Source organism: Eriocheir sinensis, chromosome 61 (genome assembly GCF_024679095.1).
Source record: "Eriocheir sinensis breed Jianghai 21 chromosome 61, ASM2467909v1, whole genome shotgun sequence".
Taxonomy (NCBI): domain Eukaryota; kingdom Metazoa; phylum Arthropoda; class Malacostraca; order Decapoda; family Varunidae; genus Eriocheir; species Eriocheir sinensis.
In genome coordinates, this window is record NC_066569.1 from 524,009 (window position 1) to 550,870 (window position 26,862).

The 26,862-nt window shown below is 45.6% G+C and overlaps 1 protein-coding gene across 1 annotated transcript in view; it reads right to left on the bottom strand.

Annotated features, from left to right (window-relative positions):
• The window catches only part of LOC126986055 (uncharacterized), a 34,222-nt gene extending 10,233 nt beyond the window's left edge, over nucleotides 1-23,989 (bottom strand). The window contains exons 1-2 of the mRNA XM_050841734.1: nucleotides 23,844-23,989; nucleotides 6,538-7,372 (exon numbers count right to left, since the gene is read on the bottom strand). Coding sequence (XP_050697691.1) covers nucleotides 6,538-7,372; nucleotide 23,844 — 836 coding nt within the window. The 5' untranslated portion in view covers nucleotides 23,845-23,989. The remainder of the gene's footprint in view (nucleotides 1-6,537; nucleotides 7,373-23,843) is intronic.
• Nucleotides 23,990-26,862: the final 2,873 nt, after the last annotated feature.

The window sequence follows — 26,862 nt, forward strand, 5'->3', positions numbered from 1 at the left end:
TCGTTTCACACGCTGGCCCGAGGCCGCCCCCATCGCTGACATCACTACGGACGCCGTCGCCCACGCCTTCATCGCTACTTGGGTCTCCAGGTTCGGCGTCCCTCTCAGCCTCACCTCAGACCGCGGCGGCCAGTTCGAGGCTAACGTGTGGAACAAAGTTATGACCCTCCTCGGCATCCGCCGCTACAGAACGTCAAGCTATCACCCGCAGGCTAACGGCATGGTCGAGCGCTTCCATCGGCAGCTGAAGTCCTCCCTCATGGCCTCCACCCAACGCGACAACTGGTCCCTGGCTCTTCCCTTGGTCCTCCTCGGCATCAGGTCCTCCCTGAAGGAAGACCTGCACCACTCCTCGGCTGAACTAGTTTACGGCACCAACCTCCGGCTCCCAGGCGAACTTCTAGCGCCCACACCTGACACCGCCCCCTGCGGCGTCCAGGACTTCGCCGCCCGCCTCAAAGGTGCCATGAGGAGCCTTCAGCCGGTGCAGCCTCGCTCTTCCCCGAAGAAGACCTTCGTCAACCAGGACCTTGACACTTGCACCCACGTCTTCGTGCGCGTGGATGACGTCCGGCGGCCCCTGCAGCAGCCCTACCAAGGACCCTACCGTGTCCTGAGACGGACCAGAAAGACTGTCACGATCGACAAACATGGTTCTCGGGACGCGGTCTCCATAGACAGGGTCGAGCCGGCATATCTTTTGGCCCCGGACCAGGCGCCCCAACTCTCCGTCGCCGAAGCAACACCGTCTGTGTCGCATCATCCCTGCGCCAGGAAGATATCATTCCTTCTTTGAAGTCACTGGGGTGGGGGTGGGGGGGAGTATTTGTAGCAATCACCGCTCAAACTGCGTGCTCCTTCTCCTCAGTGACACCAAGAAAGTGGAGTGCGGCAGCACAAACTATATATTTTGTTATTGTCGTCCGTTGTCTTATATTGCGTCTCAATTGTTTATCTATTATTTCTCGTTTACCTTCTACTGTCTGTCCTTGTCCTGCTATACATTCCTTTTACACATTGTTCCACACACACACATCAACACTTATGTCATCCACCCAGTACAACATCCACACAAACGTATACAAACACAAACACCTTTTATTTGTGTTTTGTTTGTGTCCACGACCTGTATGATGTTGTTCAAAGAAAATACGTCACCAGTCTAGCGTGAGCCGTGGTCAAGGGCCGACGGGTAGCTCCGCGCTCCCTCTGACCTGCCCGGCAAACTCTCTCGACCACGTGTTCTCGCGCGTTTGAAGATGAACTCAAAGAGTGACATAGTGTTTAACAGTGCGGGGAAGAGAGGAAGGGCCTCCTCTCCGTCAGCGTCCCCAGAGAAGGACTCGACACCGAAGAAGGCTCGCGACCACGTCCGTAACCTGCTCGACGACTGGAGCAGTGAGGAGTGGTCCCAGGAGAGCGGACTGGCCCAAGTTTCAGTCCTCCCTCGAGGAGTGGTGGGCCGCCTACCGGCCCCTGGATGACCTCCACCAGCAGGAGAGGGACCTGACGGCGGCCATACAGAGGGCAGCCGACGCAGCCATCCCTAGGAGTGCTCCAAACCGCCGTCATCGACCTGACTGGTGGTTTTACACCGAGGTGGTGCGGGAGCACAGCCACCGCGTAAACGTCCACAGAAAGCTCTACAACAGGCGCCCCAACCCCACCAACTTGAGACTCCTGCAGGACGTTGTGACCCGCGCGCGGCAGGGTGTTGTTGTTGTTGTTGTTGTTATTATTATTACACACACACACACACACACACACACACACACACACACACACAGACACTAGTTAAAATATAAGTCACACACACACACACACACACACACACACTAGTTAGTCATTCATATTGATACAAGAATCAAAACATATTTCCAAACGAACATCATAACGAGAATTATTGTATGAGAGAGAGAGAGAGAGAGAGAGAGAGAGAGAGAGAGAGAGAGAGAGAGAAGCTATTTACGGATGACACTTGTCAGTCATTAGTCTCTGGGGATGAGGGGAGAGGGTCAAGGACTTGAGACTGTATAGAGCGCAGCCATTTCCTCCTTGTCTGGTATTTTGGTGGGCCCGTGAGGACTGGAGCCGATAAGAATTTGTCCATTTTTTTTTTCTACAACAAAGGAGGCAGCTCAAAGGCACAAAAAAAGGAAACAATAATAAAAAATAAAGCCCGCTACTCGCTGCTCCTAAAAAAGAATCAAAAGAGGTGGCCGAAAGAGAAGTCAATTTCGGGAGGAGAGGTATCCTGATACCCTTCTCTTGAAAGAGTTCAAGTCGTAGGCAGGAGGAAATACAGATGAAGGAAGATTGTTCCAGAGTTTACCAGCGTGAGGGATGAAAGAGTGAAGATGCCGGTTAACTCTTGCATAAGGGGTTTGGACAGTATAGGGATGAGCATGAGTATAAAGTCGTGTGCAGCGGGGCCGCGGGAGGGGGGGAGGCATGCAGTTAGCAAGTTCAGAAGAGCAGTCAGCGTGGAAATATCGATAGAAGATAGAAAGAGAGGCAACATCGCGACGGAACTTAAGAGGTAGAAGACTATCAGTATGAGGAGGAGAGCTGATGAGACGAAGAGCCTTAGACTCCACTCTGTCCAGAAGAGCTGTGTGAGTGGAGCCCCCCCACACGTGAGATGCATACTTCATACGAGGGCGGACAAGGCCCCTGTATATGGATAGCAAATGCGCGAGGGAGAAGAACTGGCGGAGACGATACAGAACGCCCAACCTCGGGGAAGCTGATTTAGCGAGAGAAATGATGTGAAGTTTCCAGTTGAGATTTTGAGTAAAGGATAGACCGAGGATGTTTAGTGTTGAAGATGGTGATAGCTGAGTGTTGTCGAAGAATAGGGGATAGGTGTTTGGAAGATTGTGTCGAGTTGATAGGTGGAGAAATTGAGTTTTTGAGGCATTGAAGGACACAAGGTTCCTTCTGCCAAAATCGGAAATGATAGCAAGGTCTGAGGTTAAGCGTTCTGCAGCCTCCAGTCTGGAGTCGTGTACTTCCTGTTGAGAGGGTCTTCTATTGAAAGAAGTTGAATAATGCAGAGTGGAGTCGTCGGCGTATGAGTGGACAGGACAGTTTGTTATGGCAAGAAGATCATTGATGAATAACAGGAAGAGAGTGGGTGATAGGACAGAGCCCTATGGAACACCACTGTTGATAGGTTTAGGGGAAGAACAGTGACCGTCTACCACCGCAGAGATAAAACGGCCGGAAAGGAAACTGGAGATAAAGGAACAGAGAGAGGGATAGAATCCGAAAGAGGGCAGTTTAGAAAACATAGACTTGTGCCAGACTCTATCGAAGGCTTTCGATATGTCTAGCGCAACAGAGAAAGTTTCACCGAAACGGCTAAGAGAGGACGACCAAGAGTCAGTTAAAAGAGCAAGTAGAACGCCCCTTGCGGAACCCATACTGGCGATCAGATAGAAGGTTAGAAGTGGAAAGGTGCTTTTGAATCTTCCGGTTAAGGATTGATTCAAAAGCTTTAGATAGACAGGAAAGTAAAGCTATAGGGCGGTAGTTTGAGGGATTGGAACGGTCACCCTTCTCAGGCACAGGCTGTACAAAGGCATACTTCCAGCAGGAAGGAAAGGCAGATGTTGATAGGCAGAGACGAAAGAGTTTGACCAGGCAGGGTGTCAGCACGGAAGCACAGTTTTTAAGGACAATAGGAGGCACTCCATCAGGTCCATAAGCCTTCTGAGAGTTGAGGCCAGAGAGGGCATAGAAAACATCATTTGGAAGAATCTTAATAACAGGCATAAAGGAGTCAGAGGGGGGATGAGTAGGAGGAATATGCCTAGAATCGTCCAAGGTGGAGTTCTTACAGAAAGTTTGAGCGAAGAGTTCAGCCTTAGAGACAGATGAGACGGCAGTGCTGCCGTCAGGGTTAAGGAGAGGAGGGAAAGAGGAAGAAGTGAAATTGGAGGAGATATTTTTGGCTAGATGCCAGAAGTCACGGGAAGAATTAGAAGAAGCAAGGTGTTGACATTTTCTATTGATAAAAGAAGTTTTGGTAAGTCGGAGAATAGATTTGGCACGATTCCGGGCTGAAATGTAAAGGTCATAGTTAGCGGGAGTTCGAAGGCTCTGGAACCTTTTGTGAGCTGCCTCTCTATCTTTAATAGCACGAGAACAAGCATGATTAAACCAAAGCTTTTTAGCATGAGGAGTAGAGAAAGAACGTGGAATGTATGCCTCCATTCCAGAGACAATCACCTCTGAGATGCGCTGGGCACACACAGAGGGGTCTCTCTCCTGGAAGCAGTAATCATTCCACGGGAAATCGGAAAAGTACATCCTCAGGTCGTCCTACCGAGCTGAAGCAAAATGCCAGAAGCATTGCCTCTTCGGTGGGTCCAGAGGATGTACAGAAGCGATAGGACAGGAAACAGAAATAAGGTTATGATCGGAGGAGCCCAACGGAGAGAACAGTTTGACAGAGTAAGCAGAAGGATCATTAGAGGTAAGGAAGAAGTCTAGAATGTTGGGCCTGTCTCCAAGACGGTCGGGAATACGTGTAGGGTGCTGAAGCAACTGCTCTAGGTCGTTGAGGATAGCAAAGTTGTAGGCTTGTTCACCAGGCTGGTCAGTGAAAGAGGATGAAAGCCAAAGCTGGTGGTGAACATTGAAATCTCCCAAGATGGAGATTTCAGCGAAGGGAGAGTGAGTCAAGATGTGCTCCACTTTAGAATTCAAATAGTCAAAGAATTTTACATAGTTAGTAGAGTTAAGTGAGAGATAAACAGCACAGATGTATTTAGTAATAGAATGACAATGAAGTCTTAGCCAGATGGTGGAAAATTCAGAAGAGTCAAGGTCGTGGGCACGAGAGCATGTGATGTTGCTGCGCACGTAGGCGCAACATCCAGCTGTGGATTGAAATTTAGGATAGAGATAGTAGGAGGGAACAGAGTAGAGGCTGCTCTCAGCAGCCTCAGAAACCTGTGTTTCGGTGAGGAAGAGTAGATGAGGTTTGGAGGAGGAGAGATGGTGTTCCACAGAATGAAAATTAGAACGAAGACCACGAATGTTGCAGAAATTGATATTGAGGAAGTGCAAGGAGTTATCAGGACACTTCCCAAGTCGGCAGCCAGAAGGGAAGTCCTCCCTAGGGGAATTTATGGTCCCCCCCCCCCCCCCAAGGCGGGGACTCCGAGGCAGTGTTGTTTTTCGCCATTTTGAATTTTGAATTTTGGGAAAAGATGTGTGTGTTGTGTGAAGGTAGTGTGGTGTAGAAAGAAAGAGGAACTGTCTTTAGAGAGCATGCTGAACTGCTCTCTGGTGTTGATGAGACAAAAGGGTAACGGTTAGTGAGGACATGGGAAGGGTCTTTGAAGGGCTTCATTACCCTTCTCGCTTCCCATATATCCTCACCGGGAGTAGCTCACGCCCGTTCGGTAGGTGTCTTCCTACCTCCTCCGGTTAAGCCGCTTCTTCGCCTCCCCGGTCATTCCCAAAACAAAGAGGGGGATAGGGGGCCCTTCCTCCTTAGAGATGCACGGGTCCGGATGGCTTTGCCCTGCACCTATCTCTGACAACTGGGTTCGCCGATGCGAATGCATCGAGGAAGCCTGCCGCGCGGTTTGGGCCCCAGTAAAACTGGATCGGGGTCAAGGCTTGATCTTTTCTTTTTCTTTTGTTTTTGGCAAATTTTGTGGGGGAGGGATTCCAAGCCCCTCCCTAACCAGCCTAAATCAGGAGCTGGACTGACTGCTAGCCGCAGGCAGGGTCCATGGCAGGGACACAGGACCCCTGAGAGGTTATATCCACGGCCACACAAAGAAAGAAGCATGAGCAGGAAGGAGAAAAAAAAAAAAAGAGAGAGAGAGAGAAAACAGCTCGGGGAGATTTAAGAAGCTGTGCACTCCTCATCCAGGTAGACCTGCCACTACCTAGCAATAATGATGACAATAATTGTAGTAATAATAATAATAATAATAATAATAATAATAATAATAATAATAATGATAATAATGATAACAATAATTATAATAATAATAACAATAATAATAATAATAATAATAATAATTACATATGGTAATAATAATAACAATAATAATAATAATAATAATAATAATAATAATAATAATAATAATAATAATAATGATAATAATAATAATGATAATATTACCGTTTCTTTTTCATCCACTAGATATTCATTTACCGTATGATGAAACCTGGCTGCGGAAACGATATCGTAGCCTCGCCCACCTCGCCTCTACATTATAAGCTTGGTGTCGTGAGTCTCACAATGCAATCGTATCTTGTACTTTGTCTCAGCCTCCACAGCTCTAACTCTCACGCCCTTGTCTCGTACAAAATTTCAAACTGCCAATCCAAAAATGCATGGTTGCCCTTTAGTAACAAAATATTTCTTAGCTGCATGTTCAGTCTTTTCTAAAAGCGGAATAACACTTTGTTTAAACATTTTACTCACTCCTATATAGGTATACCTTTCCCTTGACTTCCGCGCCTTATAGTAACATGAGGGTTCGCCTGGCGCGGCATCCCTGTGCTTACCTGAAGAGCACGTTGTTGTTCCAGCAGTCCCCGTGGCAGATCACCTCGAAGGGAGCCTCTCTTTTGATCACGCTGATAAAGAATTCAGTGACCCTGTCCTTCACCTCCGCCACCCAGGGATCCCCTCCGCCATGGCTCTTGTATCGCTGTAGAACGGCCTCCGCCATATCGAGGCCAGGTTTGCACATCTTACCAAGAATATCTACGTCGTCGTCTTCTGATGTGTTATGCCAGTCCTTCCTCAGAAAAGGGAACCTATCCACTAGGTCCGTGTCGGGTGTCCGTGCCTGCAGCAACAGCGACGCGGCATGCAGGCGGGCAAGCGCCTTCACGATGAGGGTCGTATGGATCGAGTCCAGCCCTTTCTTGCGGTCGTACATCTGGAAGCCTTTGTCCCTGAGGTCCTCCATGAAGATCACTTCGTTGTCACTCTCCAGGTCTGAGTAGTGGCACTTGGGGAAGTTCAGTGGAGTCAGATCCAGGCGTCGTAACTCATCGTTCATGGCCGGAAGGATTTTACAGTAAAACTCAGTCTCTTTGTCGAAAAATATTCGCGTGAGCCCATTCAATGAATCTATAAAACCCATCTTGGGATTGATCTTCACAACATAGGACGTAGTGTTCTCCTCGCCCTCCAATACGTAAACAACACTCAGGGAGGTGACCATAGTGGCGTAATTATCGCCTTTCTCTGTGAAGTCCACCACGGCCCATGAGGAGAGGCGGGCCTTACTGCCTTGGTCTGCTCGCAGCGCGCGCTGCACCTGTTCATCCGTCAGAACCTTGCTCACGTCGATTGCAAAATTCGTATTTGGTGATTGATTTGGTGATGACACTGAAAAGAAGCGAACCCTCTATTAATTGTTTACAATTAATCATATATCAATTATATTAAAACTTAAATGTGACGGCCACAAACACCACAAACAAGGCCAGATTCACTGGTCAACACAATTTCATGAAGTCGGCCAACTAGAAAAACAATACTAATGTTATCTCTGTTATCAAAGCAAATAGTCTCATGTTAAGATTAGTTTTGAAGGTGGTTCACAGAAGGAAGAATGCTTAATATACAATATAAGGCGTCCCTTTGGACAAATAAGTTTAATGCCGAGGAGGAACCTTCCGAAGCGATCGCATTTGCCCCTCCCTTTCAGCGGTCTTGGGCTTGTAGGAAGAATATAAGGAGAGGCATGACGTCACAGAAGTGAAGCCGGCTTGGCCTTGGCTCCGCCCCATCCCCGCCGCGGCCCTCACTTCCACCCAAAACATTGGCCGGCTGGCCGGACGCGCGACACCCACGCGGCACGCACCTCAACATTTTGCCTTCATGCCGGCTTGCTCTGCCTTTGGTTGCTCCCACAGAGGCGGGGATGGCAGCATAACGTTTCATCGGTAAGACAAAATGATATTTGTTGTGAAACTTTATATAGGAGACGAGAAAACTGAGCTTGAAAAAGAGCGACACAAAAGAATGCGAATGATTCCTTGGTGAAAATTTCAAGGAAATCATCTGTAATTTATCTCCCATGGCTTTTACACACAAACAGGTCACATTACTGGAATGTAGAGGTCTTTGGGTACTATCAGAAGTACAATGAACACAGTTATTTTGCAAAACATGTAACATTAGAGTGTAAACCTGGGCAAGTTACCGAGTCGATTCAACCCACGGGCACTCGTTTGAAAACAACGTTAATTCTCATTCTCTCATTCTTATTCTCTAATTCTGATCATCTCTCTCTCTCTCTCTCTCTCTCTCTCTCTCTCTCTCTCTCTCTCATTATCATTCTCATTACCTCTCTCATTCTCATTCTCTCATTCTCATTCTTTCTCTCTCATTCTCATTCTCTTTCTCATTCTCATTCTCATTTTCATTTTCTCTCATTCTCATTCTCTCATTTTTATTCTCTCTCATTCTCATTATCTCTTATTCTCATTCTTATTCTCTCATTCTCATTCTCTCTCGCTCATAACCTCTCTCATTCTCATTCGATCTCTCATTCTCAGTCTTATTATCATTATCTCTCTCTCTCTCTCTCTCTCTCTCTCTCTCTCTCTCTCTCTCTCTCTCTCTCTCTCTCTCTTACAGGAGTTATCTTCTATTATTTATTCCACTCTTGTAAGTCTTTTTTTTCGTCTCTGGTGATCAAGCCATCTCCACCACTCCACAACCATTTCTCTCCCAAAAAACATGTAACCAACCCCTCTCAGTAATTGTGGCCCTCGCCGTCGGCTGCGTAGGCCTGGTGTAGGCCTGTAGGTGGCTTGTGACTCCTTCCTTCCTTCTACGCCTGTCCCCGGAGTTGATGGTGAGTTCTCTTGGCTTGGAGCTCGTGCAGGAGAACGAGGTAGCGAAAGGCTCTGGCGCGATGGGAAACTGCTGCCGCCAATTATGTAACGGTGTACCGGGGGGACGTTGAAGGGTGTTGATTAAGACTCGGCTTCCTTTAAGGCGAATATATATATTCTTAAGCAGCTGGCGGTTGACTGTGTCAAAAGTCTAAAGGACGCGCAATGGCTCTCCGGGGGCGGTATGCAGAAACAACAGGTGAAGACAGTCTTAGAGTTGCTTTTTTACTTATTTCATATTTCAGAGAAGAACCGCCGTTCTGCCCTTCCCTTGACCTTCAAACCGGGCGGAAAGTTGGTTGACTTCGTCTCAGAGTTAGAAGTCAAGGTTCAAGAACACACTCACCATCAACCCCTCGCCACAACCGCAGCATTGCAGGCTCAAAGTAAGGCATCTCTCACCTGTAGTTTTTGCAAACAATCAGGACATTCTGAACATTCTTGCTTCGCGAAACGTAGGGAATCAACACACTCAAGACAGGGCTCTGATAGGAGATCAGGAGGTTACAGGGGCGGGCATCATTCATCACACAGGAACCCTAGGCCAAACCATCAGCGGAAGACTGCCTTTGATTCAGATAGTTTTCATGATTCAGACAGTTGTTATGCAATACAAAAAGCCAAGGAGGAACAGAAGAACAAGTCCTCGGCGGACAGTAAACCACACTCCTCCTCTTCTCAGAATAAAAAGGCATGACTACGTGACAGCCACAAGGCGTACATCCAAGTATCCCATAAGGACGATACTAATTGGGAGCAACTTGACTCCGTCATTGCCGCCTTGGGACGGACAAGCATAATTGCCCTCCCTTGCAAGGTGGGCAAAATTTCACTCACCTTAGCGGTAGACACAGGTGCGACAGTCAATGTAATCTCAGACTCCGCTTACAGGTCACTGACACGACAGGCGAGAGGGGAAAATTGGCCGCTCCAAGAGAACGACCTGAATGTGGTAGGCGTGACGGGCACCACTTTGGGAATCCTTGGGCGAGTACCACTAACAGTCAGCTTACATGAAAAGGTATGTCCTTTTCGGGATTTCTTTTATGTATCTAGCAGGTTTGCTTTACCTGTAGATGGGATCTTAGGATTAAACGCCATGAAAGACCTGCACATAACCATAAACCCTGAAAGCAACGCGATCGTGTATCAAGGACGACGCATACAGGGGATGGTAAATCCATCGCCTATGTCACCTGTAATCCCGCCCTCAGAGGGGGAAAATGACCAACCCACCACAGACTCAGGGTCTGCCACCGCCCAAGTGTCACCTCTTACGGTCAAACCACACGAAAACATTACAGACTTGTGGCGGACAGTAACGGCAGTCGTAGAAGGTCCTCAAATAGTTCCGGATCGTGCTGCAAAACTTGTTAAAATCCGGTTACCTAACGCCCCTCCAACGGGCAGTGATGTGTGTATCGACGGAGCACCACACATACACCGGGTGACGGTGGAGGTAACTCTCGCGACAGTCAAGGAGGGAGGTATTGCAGAGGCATTGGTAATAAACACGTCAGGATCCCCTGTATCCTTAAAACACGGTGTTAGATTATGCCAGTGTCTAGTGTATGGGAAAAATGTAGCCCCGGAACCAGCTGAATACCCTTCAGCCCAAGTCTCAGGCATAACCTCGGCGTGTCAGGATTCTCACAAACAAGACACAGCTAATTTAGAGGCATTCCTAAAAGTTGCACACTATTCCGAAATTAAGCCAACCTTAGTCCAGCTGCTGGAACATTATAGGGGGGCGCTTGCTCTACCAGGCGAGCCGCTTGGAGTTACGCAGTGTGCTGAACACCACATTAAGTTAAAACTCAATACAAATCCTGTATATATCAATGCGTACAAGCTCCCCCACAGTCAGAGGGAAGTTGTGCAGCAACTTATATCTGATATGTTAGAACAAGGTGTCATCAGAGAATCGAATTCCCCGTGGAATTCACCCTTGTTCCTGGTTCCAAAGAAAGACGATTCTTATCGTCCTGTGATTGATTTCCGGCGTGTCAACACCGCGACCGTGGATGATCATTTTCCGCTTCCCGTTCTTCGAGATCTTCTGATGTGTCTCGGTAGAGGAAATAAAGTCTTTACGAGTCTTGATCTGGTCAGTGGCTACTGGCAACTGCCCATGGCCCCCGAGTCACGTGAAATAACGGCTTTCAGCACGCCTCATGGCCACTATGAGTGGACGAGGATGCCGTTCGGGCTCAAAGGAGCTCCCTTGACCTTCCAAAGGACAATGAACAGTATTTTTGGTGACTTGCTGGGCAACTCTGTCTATGTGTATTTAGACGACATCATCATAGCAAGTAAAGACGTGCATGCACACATGGAAACACTAAAAGCAGTCCTACACAGGCTTCAAGAGGTCGGATTAAAGCTCAAAATCACCAAATGTGAATTTTTAAAGCCTCGGATCAAGTTCTTGGGGCATGTCGTGGACGAATTCGGCATCCACACAGTGGAATACAAAATAAAAGCTATTGCCGAGTTCCCTCAGCCAACGTCTGCGGACAAGGTACGGTCTTTCTTGGGAGTCGCAGGTTATTACAGGCCTTTCATAAAGGACTTCGCAGCACGCGCGAGTCCCCTAACCCATCTACTAAAGAAAGACGTACCATTTCAGTGGCTCCCAGCTCAACAAACGAGCTTTGAGAATTTAAAGAAAGTGCTTACACAGGCTCCTGTCCTTGTCTTTCCGGATTTCAAGGACCCCTTTCAGCTTTGTACCGACGCTTCGTCTAGTGGACTAGGAGCCGCTCTTATGCAAACAGATAAGTCCGACAAAAAGCATGTAATAGCGTTCGCCAGTCGAGTACTAACGGCTCCGGAAAAGAACTATTCTGTTACCCACCTAGAGGCTCTTGCCATTGTGTGGTCTCTGAAGCATTTTCGAAACATAGCGATGGGGTACAGAATTGTGGTGTATACGGACCACGCGGCCATAACTGATCTTTTCAAGGGGAAAAAACTACACGGTCGTCTGGCAAGATGGTTCTTAACGATCCAAGCATACAATCCGGAGATAAAATATATCACCGGGAAAACAAATGTGGTCGCAGATGCCTTATCTCGGAATATTCCGATAGGCACGATTACCACCCCAGAGGTCATCCACAACTTCACTTCACCTGAGCTACACACTGCTCAGCGAGCCCACCCGGTGTGGAAGAGGTTAAGCCCCAAATACACTGCCGAATTTTGGCCACGAACTTGACGCCGAATCAGTTCGTGAAAAAATTCGGCGACCGGTTCGCCGACATGACCAAGATTCTTACAGTTCGTGACCATTCGGCGACATGTCGGCGAATGCTCAAGACAATTCGGGGACAGTTCGGAGACATGTCGCCGACTATTCGGCGTCCATGTCGCCGAGCTCAAAATCTGAAATTTTAACGGTTTTTTGTCGCGGAATAACTGGCGACAAGTCTCCGAATTGTCTTCGCATGTCCCCGAAGTGTCGGCGACATGTCGGGGACAATTCTCCGACAGTGCCAAGATTTCTGACAGCTGATCATCTGATGCCCATGTGGCATATAAAAGCACGGGAATCCGCGCCTACCTCATGGACTACTACAACACCCGGGGAGCAATGGCCTGACAGGACAGAATTGTGGGCGAGTAAATACCATGTGTGGTAATATGTGTGGTAATATGTATGATAGTATGTGTAATGAAATGTATAAATTTGACTTGTTTTTTTTTTGCTCCTATAAATATTTTAGAATGAATGAATGTTTACGTAATATCAGTAAACAAACCAGTAACTGAAGGAAGAAATAAATCTAAATAACCGAAAATGAAACAAAGGTTAAATAATGGCAGAATAAATAAAGTAATAAATAGTAAATTAGTTATGAAATAAATGAAAATGTTAGTTCCATACCTATTTTATATATTCGTGATTCTTCTTGTTTTTCATATTTTCTTGTTTACTATTTATTATTATAGTATTATTTTATTCCGTATATATATATATATATATATATATATAGAGAGAGAGAGAGAGAGAGAGAGAGAGAGAGAGAGAGAGAGAGAGAGAGAGAGAGAGAGAGAGAGAGAGAGAGAGAGAGAGAGAGAGAGAGAGAGAGAGAGAGAGAAAATACATAAATAGATAGATAGATAGAGAGATAGATAGATAGATAGATAGATAGACAGACCCCCGTGTACACCTCCCACAGCGACCCGTTTGCCGTGTCGTGATTAATTCGCCGAATATTCGGGGACATGTCCTCGAATAGTCTTGGCCATTCGGCGACATGTGGGAGACATGTCCCCGAATAGTCGGCGACATGTCGGCGACAAATCTGCCAATAAAATTTAAATTTCAATTGTCAAAATTCGGCGACAATTCGCCGAACACCGCGAATCGGACGCCGAACTGTCTGCGACATGTCGGCGACATTTCGGCGACAATTCGGCGTCCATTTTGCATTCGTGCACATTCGGCGAACGGCCGCGAATTTTTCATGCAACATGAAACTTTCGTGGCGGTCGTGACCAACTGTCAAAAGTCGTGTGGTGGACGCAGACATGTCCCCGAACGGCCAAGAACAGGCAAGAAAGATGCCGAACTTGTTCGCGACACAGGATGACTTGCATATTCGCGCACATTCGTGAGCACAAATTCGGCAGTGTATTTGGGGCTTTAATTTACGCCCTCGAGTCGGGAGACGAAACAAACCTTCCTGAATTGCCAGTTCCCTTTTCACAATTCTTCCTATCAGAGGACAACCTCCTTTGTCGGTCATGGCCAACCAAGCCTGTACTTATAGAACAACTGGTCATCCCAGACAAATACATCCCCGTGACGCTTAAGCTGGTCCATGACACACCCATTGCGGGTCACCCAGGAAGGGACAAGACACACTCTGTCACCAGACGAAAATACTACTGGCCCACTTTACGGGTTGATGTAGAAAAACATGTCGCACATTGCGTCGTTTGTGCTAAGCACAAGGGGTCCGTAAAAGGGCCAGCACCGATGTTACAATACCCAGTACCAGAGGCGCCATGGGATGTTGTAAATACAGACTTATTACAGCTACCCCAAAGCCAACATGGTTCGCGCTACTTGTTGGTGTGCGTCGACCAGTTCTCTAGGTTTCTAGTTCTAGCGCCTCTCAAGAACAAGACAGTCACACGCGTGGCCCATGCCCTCGTGACTCACGTGTTGTGTCCACATTCGTCTCCTCGAATTCTTTTGAGTGACAATGGCACCGAGTTTAGGAACACAGTATTGAGCGAAAAATGCGCTCAGTTTAACATCACGCAATCCTTCATCACAGCTTACCACCCAGCTGCTAATGGGTTGGCAGAGAGGGCTAATAAGAAAATCTTACAGGTCCTCAGGCCTATCGTGAACGATCTCCACGATAACTGGGAGGATTGGCTATCGCAAATAGCCGCTTCCATAAATACGTCGGTAAACGACTCTACGGGGAAGTCTCCCTACTACATCTTATATGGGGTGGAGAAACGTTTTCCGTACGACTTCCTAACAAAACCACAACAACCTTTCTACAACACTGATAGGTACGCACAACAGCAGATGCATATGTTTTCCAAGATACACTCAGAGGCTAGGAGTACGTTAAAAGCTACGAAGGTTGAAATTATGTCAAAACAACACAAACAGGCCGTCCCGGTGAAATTAAAAGAGGGTGACATAGTCATGATTAAGCAAGCGGATAGGAGTTCGAAACTGGGGGCTAAATTTGTGGGTCCTTACCGAGTTGTTCGGAATGTCAGGAGAAATCGGTTCGAGGTTCTAGAGTCAAATAATGGAGTCAGTCTAGAAGTTCACAGTGATCGTCTGAAAGTAATTCCCTCACCTTTGGACCTTGATATTGGTAATTCCCCCTCAGAGTCAAATGTTCAACAAGATCATACCCCCACCCATAGCTATAACTTGAGACCACGGGTTTAAATACTTCATTCCCGCCACTTTCAGATCATGATGTTGCGTTTTCTGATCATCTTGTTGTACCTCGGCTCCCTGCTTGCAACGACACCCATCCACCTGAAGCCTGGCGCCCTCACGGCACACATAGGAGAGGTTTTCCTCATAGAAGATGTGCTCCTCGTAAAATATCCATATACTTCCTTGACCAACACCACAGACACAATCAGGATAGTCTCAGAAAAAACTACTCGGCATGGCAGACGCCATACGGGCTACCAAGACTAGGGAATCAAAGGCACCTTCTAGTACCAACTCTCTGAATCTTTTTCAACTCCTGGAGGATAGGATTCTGTTCTTACGGGGAAAAGTTGATGAGGTAGACATGGATTATAGTTTTCACTCAGTTCACTCTCGGGTAAAGAGGGGGTTGCTCAACATCGTTGGGTCCGCCTCAAAGTTCCTCTTCGGTACGGCAACCGACGAGGACGTGCGCGATTTGCGGGACCACTACGCTCATGTACCTTCCTTTGTTGCCCGAAATCGCAGGGTGATCAACGCCAATTGTAGAAAACTTGCGCGATTGCATACTCACATTGAGGAACTGCTAGAGCAAACAAATAAGATGGAAGAGGTTATCAACATAGTTGTCAAGCAGATCGACCAGGTGAATCAGCTTCTCCTTCTAGATCAGGCCTTGCATGTACTGGAAAACGTCATTAACTCTGTCGCAACGGCAAATCAGCAGGTTATTAGCAACATGGTTGATGCAGCGCACGGTAGAGTCACACCTGCCTTGTTCCCTCTACACGATTGGAGAACGACTGTCCAGATCGGGTATCAAAATTATAGTCTCAAGCCTTTATTCAACCCAGACATGAGTCAATCTTCTGGACAGAGTGGAGGCTAAGGCTCTTCGTCTCATCAGCTCTCCTCCTCATACTGATAGTCTTCTACCTCTTAAATTCCGCCGCAATGTTGCCTCTCTTTCTATCTTATATCAATATTTCCACGCTGACTGCTCTTCTGAACTTGCTAACTGCATGCCTCCCCCCCTCCCGCGGCCCCGCTGCACTCGACTTTCTACTCATGCTCATCCCTATACTGTCCAAACCCCTTATGCAAGAGTTAACCAGCATCTTTACTCTTTCATCCCTCACGCTGGTAAACTCTGGAACAATCTTCCTTCATCTGTATTTCCTCCTGCCTATGACTTGAACTCTTTCAAGAGGAGGGTATCAGGACACCTCTCCTCCCGTATTTGATCTTCCTTTCGGCCACCTCTTTTGCTTCTTTTTTAGGAGCAGCGAGTAGCGGGCTTTTTTTTATTATTGTTTTCTTTTTTTGTGTGCCCTTGAGCTGCCTCCTTTGTTGTAAAAAAAAAAAAAATCTATTTATCTATCTATCACGTCAAGATTTACACCAAAGGAGACAAAGAAATGACTATAAGTAGGATAATATACATTTATTGGTTTGCTTTCCGATCAAAGTATGAATTCTAGACTGACGAGTCAGTATTGAGGTGGGTACGCGAGGAACTATAAAAAAAATAGTCCTTTGATAGAGAGAGCCCCGACAACCTAGGATTTGGACGTCATTATTGGCCCTGTTTTCGCCGCGCTTTTCAAACGCTAGCACACGCTCTCTTTTGTATTTCTGTTTCACAGCCATACGGGTCGTCCACTGAAACTGAGCACACTTGTGTCAGACCTGCACACCTTCCCCTAACAGCCAGCTGGGAGCCAGCAGCCAACGAGCTCTGGGAAAATAAATAAGAGACAGTTTGTGTCTATATCAACAGGTATCGCCAACCCACCATTACGCCCTTATGCTTTACCATCATTTGGTCACCAGCCGTTGTAATGTGCCATAAGGTGACAGGGGATTATTATTAGCCTTACGATCAGCCACTGTCTCAGTATAGGCACTCAGTAACCCACGTAGCCTGTGATATAGGCGTGTCACGGCGAGCTGCTGACGACCTTGAGAGGCGGCAGGCTCAGAGGGTACTGAGAGACTTCAAACTAGGCTGGGTGCTTCTCTTTGAGTGTTGCTGATGTGATGGATGGATTTAACAATACTTATCGCTGTAAAACATTATCGGCAGCAGTTGGGGAAGTCTCTCTATTACCTACATATCCCTTCATCGCCTGACCCTTGCCTGCAGGGAGGGACGCTGCCTCCTGAACGTCATGAGCCTTGGTATACTTGTCATGGGCCACGTGGCTGACACACTACCCAAGCTCCATCAATGCAAAGGCACTTTCCTTCCTCTCCGTTACCTGCTTGCAGTAAACTTTAGCATATGGAGAGAAAATTAGTGTAAACTAATTATCTGGGGGTGGAGGGGGCCCTGATGCCATTACTCCCCGTGCTGCTCTCTTTATTGTGTTAACACACACACACACACACACACACACACACACACACACACACACACACATGGCCCGGTAGCTCAGTGGATAGAGCGTCTGCCTCACAACCAGAGGGACCGGGGTTCGATTCCCCGGCCGGGTGAAGAAAGTTGGGTTTATCTTCTTTCACGTGTAGCCCCTGTTCACCTAGCAGTGAGTAGGTACGCGACGTAAGGCAAGGAGTTGTGACCTCGTTGTCGCGGTGTGTTGTGTGTGAGTGGTCTCAGTCCTACCCAAAGATCGGTACTATGAGCTCTGTGCTCTTCCGTAGGGGAACGACTGGCTGTCTCGAGAGAGACCCGCAACAGACCAAGAGGTGAGGTGAATTACACACACACACACACACACACACTCAAAGTAGGATGTAGTTGCTGCAATAAATGTTCTGTGCGATTTCAAGGTATTGTAAAGATAAGTCATCAATGATTATAGTTCGATAACATTTAATTTAATGTGAATACTTAGTGTTGATTAAAAAAATAATGCAGTAAAATGCTTTCATTTTGATTGAGGGTAAAAATATCTAGGTTTAAAGAATATTGTAGGAAAATGTCTTCAACATATTATAATGACATTGGTACCCATGAAAATTAACACTGTGCAACCTTCTACATTAGGCTATTAAATAAAGATGGACTTAACCCAACCTAGAGGAGTTTCTAGCTGAAGACCCTTCACGTACATGAGCAAATAGTAATCTAACCTATCAACGCTGAAATATTTCCCCGCATTTCAAAATCTCAGAAACGAGTAATAATAATGGAAACGGTTACCAGAGTGATGATAAGTGTGGTGAAATAACTAGTCCCTTTATATTAGTGGTCCTTATAAACTGTGTTTACCTTTGGGGTCCCTTCTTTGCGTGTCCCGCAGAACAGCTGAGGACTCACCAGCTGAGGGTACGTTGCTTGTGTCTCCTTATATATGTTGTCTTTTGTTATGTGTTTGTTCGTGATTTGTTTAGTGTATGTTTCTTGCTTATCCTGTCAGTCCATAAGAAGTGTGATGTACATACCTTCTTAGTTAGTACATAGCGTTTATTTATGTTTGTGTCCGTGTCCCACTATGTGTGTTTTGTTGTTGCAGTGTACAACTGCAGTGGAATTGATTGAGCAAGTTTCTCACCCCCTGAATCATCTTTGTCATCCTCCTCTGTACAGATTCTAACATCTTGATATCCATTCTATAATAGGGGGACCAGAACTGAACTGCATAATCGAGATGAGGTCGAACTAGTGCTAAGTAAAGTTTGAGGATGACTTCAGCGCTCCTATTGCTCACGCTCCTTGAGATGAAACCAAGTACTCTGCCCGATTTTTAGCCTGAATACATTGAGCCCTAGGACGGAGGTCAGCGCTTACTAGGACTCCTAAGTCTCTCTCACACCCAGACCTGCTTAGAGGAGTGTCATTTAAGGAGTAATTGTGTAAGGGGTTATTCCTACCTACACTCAAAATGCTACACTTCCCGACATTGAATTCCATCTGCCACTTCCACGCCCAATCATATAGTCTGTCAAGCTCATCCTGGAGAACGGTAGCGTCGCTGTCTGATTGGATTACTCTACCGATCTTGGTATCATCTGCAAACTTACTGACATCGCTACTAATTCCTGTGTCCAAGTCATTGATGTAAATAATAAAAAGCAGAGGACCCAGCACCGACCCTTATGGGACCCCACTCGTAACACTGCCCCAGTCAGATTTCCTACCATTGATTTGCACTCTCTGCTTCCTACCACTAAGCCACGCCCTGATTCAGTTCAAAACATTCCCATCTACGCCGTGAGCCTGTAATTTTAGTAATAGCCGGTGAGGAGGGACTTTGTCGAACGCTTTACTGAAATCTAGATATAATATGTCATAGTTTTCATCTCTGTCAACCGCCTCGATTACTTTAGTGTAGAAGGACAACAGGTTAGTAAGGCAAGACCTACCCTTTGTGAACCCATGTTGTGAATCATGAATTAAATTATGCTCTTCTAGATGGTCCCGAATGCTCCAGGCTATAATTGACTCCAACATCTTTCCTACAACTGATGTTAAGCTAATTGGGCGATAGTTTGAGGTGGCTGACTTGTCTCCCTTTTTGAAAATCGGCGTCACATTAGCTACTTTCCATTGATTGGGCACATACCCAGAATTTACCGACATCTTAAAGATATCGGCAAGAGGGCCACAAAGGACTTCCTTGCACTCTTTCAGAACCCTTGGGAATACTTCGTCTGGGCCCGGCGATTTGTTTTTCTTCAACCTACCAATCTCATCCTGGACTACTTGCCTAGTGATGATCACATCCCTCAACTTGTGGTTCTCGTCACCCTCATATATCTGAACTCTCTCCGGAATGGTCGTTAGATTTTCCTGCGTGAAAACTGAGAGGAAATTAATAGTTATTCATCATTTGACTCATATCTTCTCCATTCTCAACGAGCTCGCCCGTGTTTACCTTTGGGGTCCCTTCTTTGCGTGTCCCGCAGAACAGCTGAGGACTCACCAGCTGAAGGTACGTTGCTTGTGTCTCCTTATATATGTTGTCTTTTGTTATGTGTTTGTTCGTGATTTGTTTAGTGTATGTTTCTTGCTTATCCTGTCAGTCCATAAGAAGTGTGATGTACATACCTTCTTAGTTAGTACATAGTGTTTATTTATGTTTGTGTCCGTGTCCCACTATGTGTGTTTTATTGTTGCAGTGTGCAACTGCAGTGGAATTGATTGAACAATAAAACCATAGTTCTGTGTACACTTGGTTTACATCAATAAGCAAATACAATCTAAACAAATAATGTGTTAACTTTTAGAGTGAGTTGGATGTGATTCTAGAGTTTTACCAAGAAAGGTATGGCTCACCAAAAGCTAGCTCCTGTTCATTAAACTCTTGTAACACGTCCAGTCTATTAGACTATGGCCTTGATGAGACTGTGAAATATCCATTGTGAGACTGTAATAACAGCTAGAGCCCTGTGGGAGAGATCAGACCGAATAATTTTGGCCATAAGGGCCACAGCTTCCCTCATCAGCTTCGATGTCTAGACCTGAGGTGAACGATTGCTTCGTCCTTGTAGCTGTGCCTCTCTCACAGTGATTTCCATAGACAGTACAAAGGGAGGGCGGTTATGACAGCAAGACACACACAATGGCAGTGTGTGTGTCTTGCTGTCATAACCGATGGTTTCCTCCCAAGACGACTGACTGTTAGCACACCTCTGTCTTCTCAGCGGCCTTGCAGTTAATTTATAAACTTTTTATCCCCTCTGTGGCATGTTGCTACAGCCGAAGAATAGGTAGCAAGGCATTGTTACATTAAAAAGCAGCCGAATATGCTTCCAAAATAGGTAAAATTGTTTTTAAAACCACAGTTCAAAGTCGGCGCGGTGCTCGAAGGGCCAAAAATGGCGCCCAGCAGCCTTATACACAGGGCCGCCTATGTCGGGACTCTCTCTATCAAGGGACTCTACGAGGAACCTTAGCGCTCATCAGCCGCGGACGACACAGAGTAAACACCTCGAGCACAAAATATACATAAATTCATGGACAATAATTATACATGGGAGAAGGCACCACTGTGTGGTTTCGCACTCTCAAGATAATACACTTTACAATACTAGATATCTGCTGCGTCCTGCCGACTCACAGTATCAGACAAAGAAATTATTTACTCATGAGAAATGCCAGAACTCATGGATGAATAACCAGACCTAGAAAACGATACTGCGAGGAACTCACGCCAGCAACACCACTCAAATCACGAGACATGGATATATTACAATCACCTCCTAACTTCTCACATTTACCAGAAGATCAATTGAATACTTTATGGGGGACTAACGTTACGACACGGTATGTAGCGATGAGTAAAGCCAGCGTCACACTGGACCAAATCTGGCGAGCACGAGCTTTTGCTGGCAGCTTTTGCTCGCGGGATGGCTCACTCGCGAGCTTTTGCTCCTGCGTCTAGCTCGCCGCTTGGACGGGGAGCAGTTCGGCGAGCCGCGAGCAGGCACTCAAATGAGCTCTTTGGTGCACCGATATGTGAATCATGATATTAGAGAACTTATTCACATACTCGTTTGATGTTTGATGGTGTTTGTAATAATTTATAATATTGTGAAGACTAGGGTTGGTTTTTATTTTGATTTCTGGATCCCTGACCAAGACCAAGACCGCCCAGCTGAAGTAAACACTCGCCATGACCACCTTCGCTCCTACTTCTAGAGTTCATTGGTCCTCCGGTATTATGCATTCTTTAATATTTAGAGTCAGGGACCATCCCGAGTTGTGGTACCACAGCCATCCACATTTATTTAAGTCTACGCTGAAGAAAGTTATGATGTTATGATGCTGTACACACCATGGGTCTCCTCCTTCTCTTCACCCATGACCGAACCCAGACTCGTCTTTTCTTCTTCTGAGCTCGTTGAATAACGGCAAGTAATGCCGTCACAGCTGCACACTTAGCCGTAATGCGAAGCGTAGGTGTAATAGGCGTCATGGTTGAGGCTTTGTTTACATGTTGCTCGTCGCTCGCCCCTCGTAGCTCGTCAGTGTGACGACAACAGTGACTTGCTCGCGAGCAAAAGCTGCCAGCAAGAGCTTGTGCTCGCCAGATTTGGGTCCAGTGTGACGCCAGCTTAGGGGCTTGACTCCCGTGTTCCTGTCGGTCCTATGAACGCTCACAGGTTTACTCGTCACTTAAAGCGGTGGCAACGTTATTCAACCTCGAGGGGGGATGTTAAATCATAAGGGTGAATATGTGTGTGTATGTGTGTGTGTGTGGTGGCCAGTGACGGGCGCCGACGGCCATGTTGATCGGAGGAGGGATGATGAGTCACGAGAGATAAACATGGGTAAAATGAACTATTCAACTTTGTTACTCGATTGGGAGACTACTTATGGTACTAGCAAATAAGGGACGAGTCTACTTAAGGGAGCAAGGAGTTAGGTCACTTTTTGAAGGGGTGATGAACACTGGGGCGGGGAGCACTTGGGGGTGATCGACACATACCTGTTGATTGGAGGAGGGATGATGAGTCACGAGGCTGAATGTTTCGTGTTACCGGTCCAATGTAGGGGTGGGGGATGCGGGGTGGAGCCAAGGGGCGGAAGCGAGGGGGGCGTGGTTTGGGAGTATAGTGTTTTGTGTATGTTTATGGGTGAAGGAAGGAAGTGAGGCCGTATATCCTACCCTGCGCTGTGACTTTAATATTGGCAGGTGTCAAAAACCCACTTAACGCGGCCAAAAAATCTACGAATGGACGAAATACTTATGGGGGGATAACTTTATAAGGGGTTGCATGGCATCTCGGCCAATGCGTGCGCCGCAGAAGGGGCGGAGCACGGAAGTTTCTAGAAGCAGCGTGGACTACGTGACTGGGGAGAGGTGACAAGGGTGAGGTGGAGGACGCCAAGCCAAGAATTTGGGCGGGAAGGTGGGCGTGTCTGGCCGTGTGGCGGGTCAGGGAGTATGTCTGGCGGAGAGTATAGGGGTAACGAGGAGGGAGTGGGGTGGGCCTCTCAAGTGCGAGACGCGGGGAAAATTCCACCCGGCAACAGTCCTGGCGACACTTATATCTACTTATAATACATAAGACTACTTTTCCTCTCTAATTTACATTTTCCCGTACTTAACTAAATTTTAATACTTAAGACTACTTTTCCTCCCTAATTTACATTTTCCCGTACTTAACTAAATTTTAATACTTAAGACTACTTTTCCTCCCTAATTTACATTTTCCCGTACTTAACTAAATTTTGGCATTACATAGGTCCCGTTCCGGGCAGTCTAAAGCCTATACAGCTGTTCATCCTCCTTTCCGGACTGGTCGTTAAATGGGCACCCTGGAAACCTATGGCAGGTAAACTGTGCTAACCCGGAGGTCACACTGGCCCTGTGTCCCGGGGCAGTGAGTGTCTGTTACTCGCTACAGGCTCAGTGGCCAAGGAGACAGAGATAAGCACCGAGGCCACGCGCAACGATAGCGTATGCTCCAAACTTTACCTTTATCATATGAATTTTGTGGCAATATGTCCATCTGTTCTTTTGAGATATTTCAGTAACGGACCGGCAGGCAAACAAGTGAGTCAACAAGCAGAATGACTAAAAACAAAGAACTCTTTTCGCCCTCCTCCAAACGGGCGTCAAAGAGCCAGCCGTTCATGGCTCAAGGACAGCGTGGAGGAGGGCAGTGAGTGCTTTGCTATCTTTATAACGGCCTGGGTCCTTGTGGGGCCGGTGTGCTCACCCGATGAAAACTGTGCATGAAGGATGGCGGTAGGCATTCTTTGGAACACTGTTCCATTTGGCATGTCATCATGCCATTTCCTAAATTATTAATGTTTTCTTCCTCGATTTTTTCAACAATGAGTGTTATTATTGCAAGAACTGAGAACCCAAGATCACCTTATAAATAACACAGAAATGCAAATTGAGAAGTATTTTTCGGCAATCGAAAAATGTTCACAGTTCATTTTCCTGAGCATACAAACTTCACAACACTACTATTGCGCCGTGCAAGTCATCGATATTTAGACTTCCGAAGCTAAATATCTAAAGAGTTTTGTTAACAGAAACCAGGTTATCGCGAACCACATCCTCAAAAACTGGTTGAAGACAAATGAACGTGTCAAGGAACGTACTTGTGGTGAGAAGGGCGGTGCGTGGCGTGAAGCTGCCTGGCTACGACTCAAGTGAGTGAAAGTCACCACAATCTGATACAATCTGGTTGTGTTGGGTGAGGCTCACAGCGACCTTTGAACTGATAAGATCAAGCAACTGTGCAAGCCGACATGACTGTTCTATATCCCCCGGAAGTACACTCCCTTCTCGGCGTATTGATTTCAAGGCAACATACCATTGATTCACTCACCACGTTGCTCCAATAGAGACCTCAGGTCATGCGAAATTAAATGAGTCTAGGGATGGAACCCAAGAGTGTAGGACATTTTCCCCTATGCACCTTTCCCGCCCAGATATTTTCCCTTTGACAAGCTCCCCTTCTGAACTTCTTCCCCTGATTAGTATTACTAAAGATTTAGGCGCCCAAGTACACATAATAATTATTTGACAAGGCTTTGTTAGGAGTTTTGGGCATTTCCAGGAGTAGTTTTATGGCCCCGGTGGTAGTTTGACTCTTCTGTACCATAAGCCCCAAGAGAACACTCATTAGAACCCGAGTGATCTCCTATTTGGCCTTTTTAAATAGTTGATGTGAGAGGCTGCTGCGTCTGACAATACCAGTCATATTTCCTTCAGGACATCTTCCCCCCCCCTGTATATTCGTGCAGGTGTATGGTATCCGTGTGACACTTGGTAATTCTGGAGCTACAGCTGTTTATGCCTTACCACGAAACAAACAACGGCTAAGTTATAAAATAGTTATCAAGGTAGCTGTTGACAGACTTGAGGAGCTAGGATATACTCCTGATCCAAGCAGTTGTTATCACGGACTTAAAGACGTTTTCCATGATTCCTGTTCAAACAGTCCTCGGTCACCATGCTTAGATTCTACACCTGATACTTCAAGAACTGATGAACCTGCAATCACTATTCCTATTCGGTATATTTGTTTATCTGGTGAACCAGTGGACCGTTTTTTGGTTTACCTTCTCAACAGTAGTCACGCAGGAGAGTATATGTGTGATAAGGTCCTGGACAAATTGAAAGAAGTGGACATAAGATATTCAAAACTGCCGTGTACATCATACGATAATGTTGCCAACATGTCTCGCAAATATGCAGGTCTCCAAAGAAAAATCAAAGATGTAAATAATCTCGTTGATTATATACCTTGTGCTGCCCATTCATTGAATGTAAGAGTACATAATGTTGGTTGCTGTTTGGAGGCAATAATTTTGGGGGGGTTGTTGAACAAACTTTATGCATTTTGCTCAGTGTCAACACATCATTGGGCTGTCTTGACAAAAGGTTTCACTCCAAATGAAAATAACAGGATTCTCACTTTAAAACATTTGTCAAATACGAGATGGTCTTGTCATGCTGAGGCAACAAAAGCACTGTGCCTGAACTGCAGAAGTCTATATGAAAACCTAAAAAACTTGGCGGCTAATAAAGATGAGCCTGAATTTATGAGGTCAGAGGCAAATGGATTAATTACTGGCCTAGAAAAGATTGAAACAGGTTTCATGGCAAAAATGTGGAACAGAATACTTATTCGGTTCAATGAAATTAGCCTAATTCTGCAAAAGGAATGTATCGATTTGCTGACAGCCACATCACTGCTCGAGTCTTTAGAAGAGTTCACCATGCAACTCCGTGGCAAATTTGATGAGATGAAAGATGATGCAAAGAACATCATGTCATGCATAAACCAACATTATCAGTATGAAGTAAAACGTCTAAGAATACGAAAAAGGTATTTTGATTAAAGTAAATCGCCAGATGAAGAATTCACAGACTCCCCAGCAGGTAAGATGTTCAGAGTGTAAACTTTCACTGTAATCATCGATAAACTACGGACTTGTCTTGCACAATGTAAAGAAGCAAATGATTTTGCATTTCTTAAATGTTTCTCAGATCAAAATAAAGAGCATTTGCCAGCTAGAGTACTCCAACTCACATCAAAATACAGAGACGATTTTTATTCTGACTGTGCTGATGAATTTGAACATTTCTATGATTTCATGATCAGACTGAAAGAGAAATTGGATTCACCACTGTCAATGCTCAGGTTCATAAAACATCAGAATTTGGAAGCAACTTTTCTAAATGTCAGGATAGCTTTGAGAATATTTTTATCATTGCATGCCACTGTGTGTGAAGCAGAACGCAACTTTTCAAAAATGAAACTGGTGAAAAGTGAAAGGCGTGCTACAATGAGTCAAGATAAGCTGAACTATCTTGCCATCATGTCTATTGAAAGTGATCTAACACGTGGGATTGACTTTGAAGATGAAGTTTCCCAGTTTGCTGCTATGAAAGCTCGAAAGGATAACTTTTAGTTACATACACTTTCATCAGTAAAGTATTTCATCTAGTAAATTTGATTACTACATTTTTGTTTTATAAGAACTTAGTTTATTGAAAGACATGGTTTTTTTTTTCTAAATATTATAAGTACAACTGCTGCTAATTAATGTATGCAAATTGAATCTAACAGAGAACGTTAATTTACGTTACCTTACGGTTTATAATTTTGTGAGCTAAATTCACAATATATATATATATATATATATATATATATATATATATATATATATATATATATATATATATATATATATATATATATATATATATATATATATATATATATATATATATATATATATATATATATATATATATATATATATATACTATATAAGTACCTTTATTTTATTTTTTTCCTTAAAAAATAGGGGGATGGCCCGGATGGGATAGGATAAAGGGGGCCCCTCAGGATGAGGTGCCCGGGGCCCTATAGATTGTCTTGATGCGGCCCTGAGAAAAAGGATCACTTCAGAGGTAAAATTACAGACTTTAGTGGCTGACTTTGAGGCTAGTTTTTGGAAAGCAATAAGGAGCGTATTTTCTGATATCATCATACTGCCTAAATGACCTTAAGACACTTAACTGACTTAAGGCACTTAAGAAGTGTGTGTGTGTGTGTGTGTGTGTGTGTGTGTGTAAAAAGGATTCATGAAGTACCAAACGTTA